Source organism: Helobdella robusta (genome assembly GCF_000326865.2).
Source record: "Helobdella robusta unplaced genomic scaffold HELROscaffold_94, whole genome shotgun sequence".
NCBI classification, from domain to species: Eukaryota; Metazoa; Annelida; class Clitellata; order Rhynchobdellida; family Glossiphoniidae; genus Helobdella; species Helobdella robusta.
Window position 1 is genome coordinate 231914 of NW_008705537.1, and position 1929 is coordinate 233842.

The 1929-nt window shown below is 26.3% G+C and overlaps 1 protein-coding gene across 1 annotated transcript in view; it reads right to left on the reverse strand.

Annotated features, from left to right (window-relative positions):
• Positions 1–1632: 1632 nt before the first annotated feature.
• HELRODRAFT_182865 (hypothetical protein) overlaps positions 1633–1929 on the reverse strand; it is a gene marked incomplete at both ends in the record, with an annotated part of 5614 nt that continues 5317 nt past the window's right edge. Inside the window, one exon of the mRNA XM_009033590.1 lies at positions 1633–1721. Coding sequence (XP_009031838.1) covers positions 1633–1721 — 89 coding nt within the window. The remainder of the gene's footprint in view (positions 1722–1929) is intronic.

Consider the following 1929-nt stretch of genomic DNA (forward strand, 5'->3'; position numbering starts at 1 on the left):
GACCGAAACTTTTATTTGAACCCACACACACACACACACACACACACGCATGCACACACGCACACACACACACACACACACAACACACACACGCACACTCATGCAGAAAACACAAGCTTGCCAAAATGTTAAATAACACAACTTAGAAAATATAGCACTCCCATCAGACTTTTAACCCAATGCCTCAGTCTTTTTAATTTTTTTGATTATTCTTTAAAAATTCAGAATCTGACAAACTGTTACAACATGCAAAGTATTGTATAGATAGAATAATATCTATATGGTATAGATAGAATGATATCTATATAGTATAGATAGAAGGTATCTGTATGTTATAGATAGAATGATATATATTTATAGTATAGATAGAATGGTATCTGTATGATATAGATAGAATGATATCTATATGGTATAGATAGAATGGTATCTGTATGTTAAAGATAGAATGATATATGTATATAGTATAGATAGAATTATATATGTATAGATAGAATGGTATCTATATAGTATAAATGGAATGATATCTATGCAGTATAGATAGAATGATATCTATATATAGAGAATGATATCAAAAAAATAAAGATTGAAGTACGATTACTTAGATTAGTTAATGACTTTTTAAGTAAGTTATGTACAGATAGAATGATATATATATTTATATATATATATATATATATATATATAGTATAGATTATTTAGATAGATAAATAAATGATAAATAATTAATAATAGATAAATAAATAAAATAATTATTAATAATTAATAATAATAATTAATAATCAAAGTTAATAATAGATAAATAAATAATAAATAATTTAGATAAATGATATGTATCATTGGATAGAATGATATATGTATAGTTTAGATAGAATGATATCTATATAGTATAGGTAGAATGTTCTTGTAAGTCAAAGAGTTCAATTAACATCATAATCAGTTTATACACTCATTATGTTTTTTTAATTATTATTTTATCTACATGAAATTATCCTCACTCATTAATTAAATTAATTTTTAATTAATTAAAAAATACCCGTTATTCATTAATATGTATGTGTGTTTGTGCGTGTGTGTGAATGTGTGTGTATGTGTGTGTGGGTGTTTGAGTGCTTGAATAGGTCTATTCGTTTGTGTGTATGTGTGTGTGTGAGAACATGTGTGTGTGAGAACATGTGTGTGTGTGTGTGTGTGTGTGTGTGTGTGTGTGTGTGTGTGTGTGTGTGTGTGTGTGTGTGTGTGAACATGTGTATGTGTGTGTGTAAAAGGCAATAAATTTAATGAAAAAATGAAACGATAAATGCTCGTTCGTTTGTCTGCTCGTTGCGTGTAGGATGACGTCATCGCTGGAGGAGGCGATAATTTATCTATGCATGCATAGAATAAATAACATAATTTATATATCTATGGAGTATTGTGGATGTTTATTGGATGGGCGCAATAATTTACATGTGGGTGACGATGGTGAGGACGATGAAGATGAGGATGGTTTATTTATTTTTTTTATTATTTTTTATGTTTATTTTATGACGACTAGGATTGTCCTCGTCAAATAAGATGAAAATAATTATATTGACATTAATAATAAAATCCCCATCTGCAATATCCTAAGTGTTATTATTATTGTTATTATTATTAATATTCTTCTACTTCTTCTTTTTCTTCCTCTTCCTCTTTTTCTTCTTCTTTTTCTTTTTCTTCTTCTTTTTCTTCTTCTTCTTTTTCTTATTATTATTATTATTATTATTATTATTGTTATTATTATTATTATTATTATTATTAGTAGTAGTAGTAGTAGTAGTAGTAGTATTACTACTACTACTACAACTATTACCACTTTGATAATGAAAAAAGATCTATTATAATCATAATCATAATAATAATCACATGATTCCATTTTAATCATGACTATTTTTCTATTAAATAATTTAT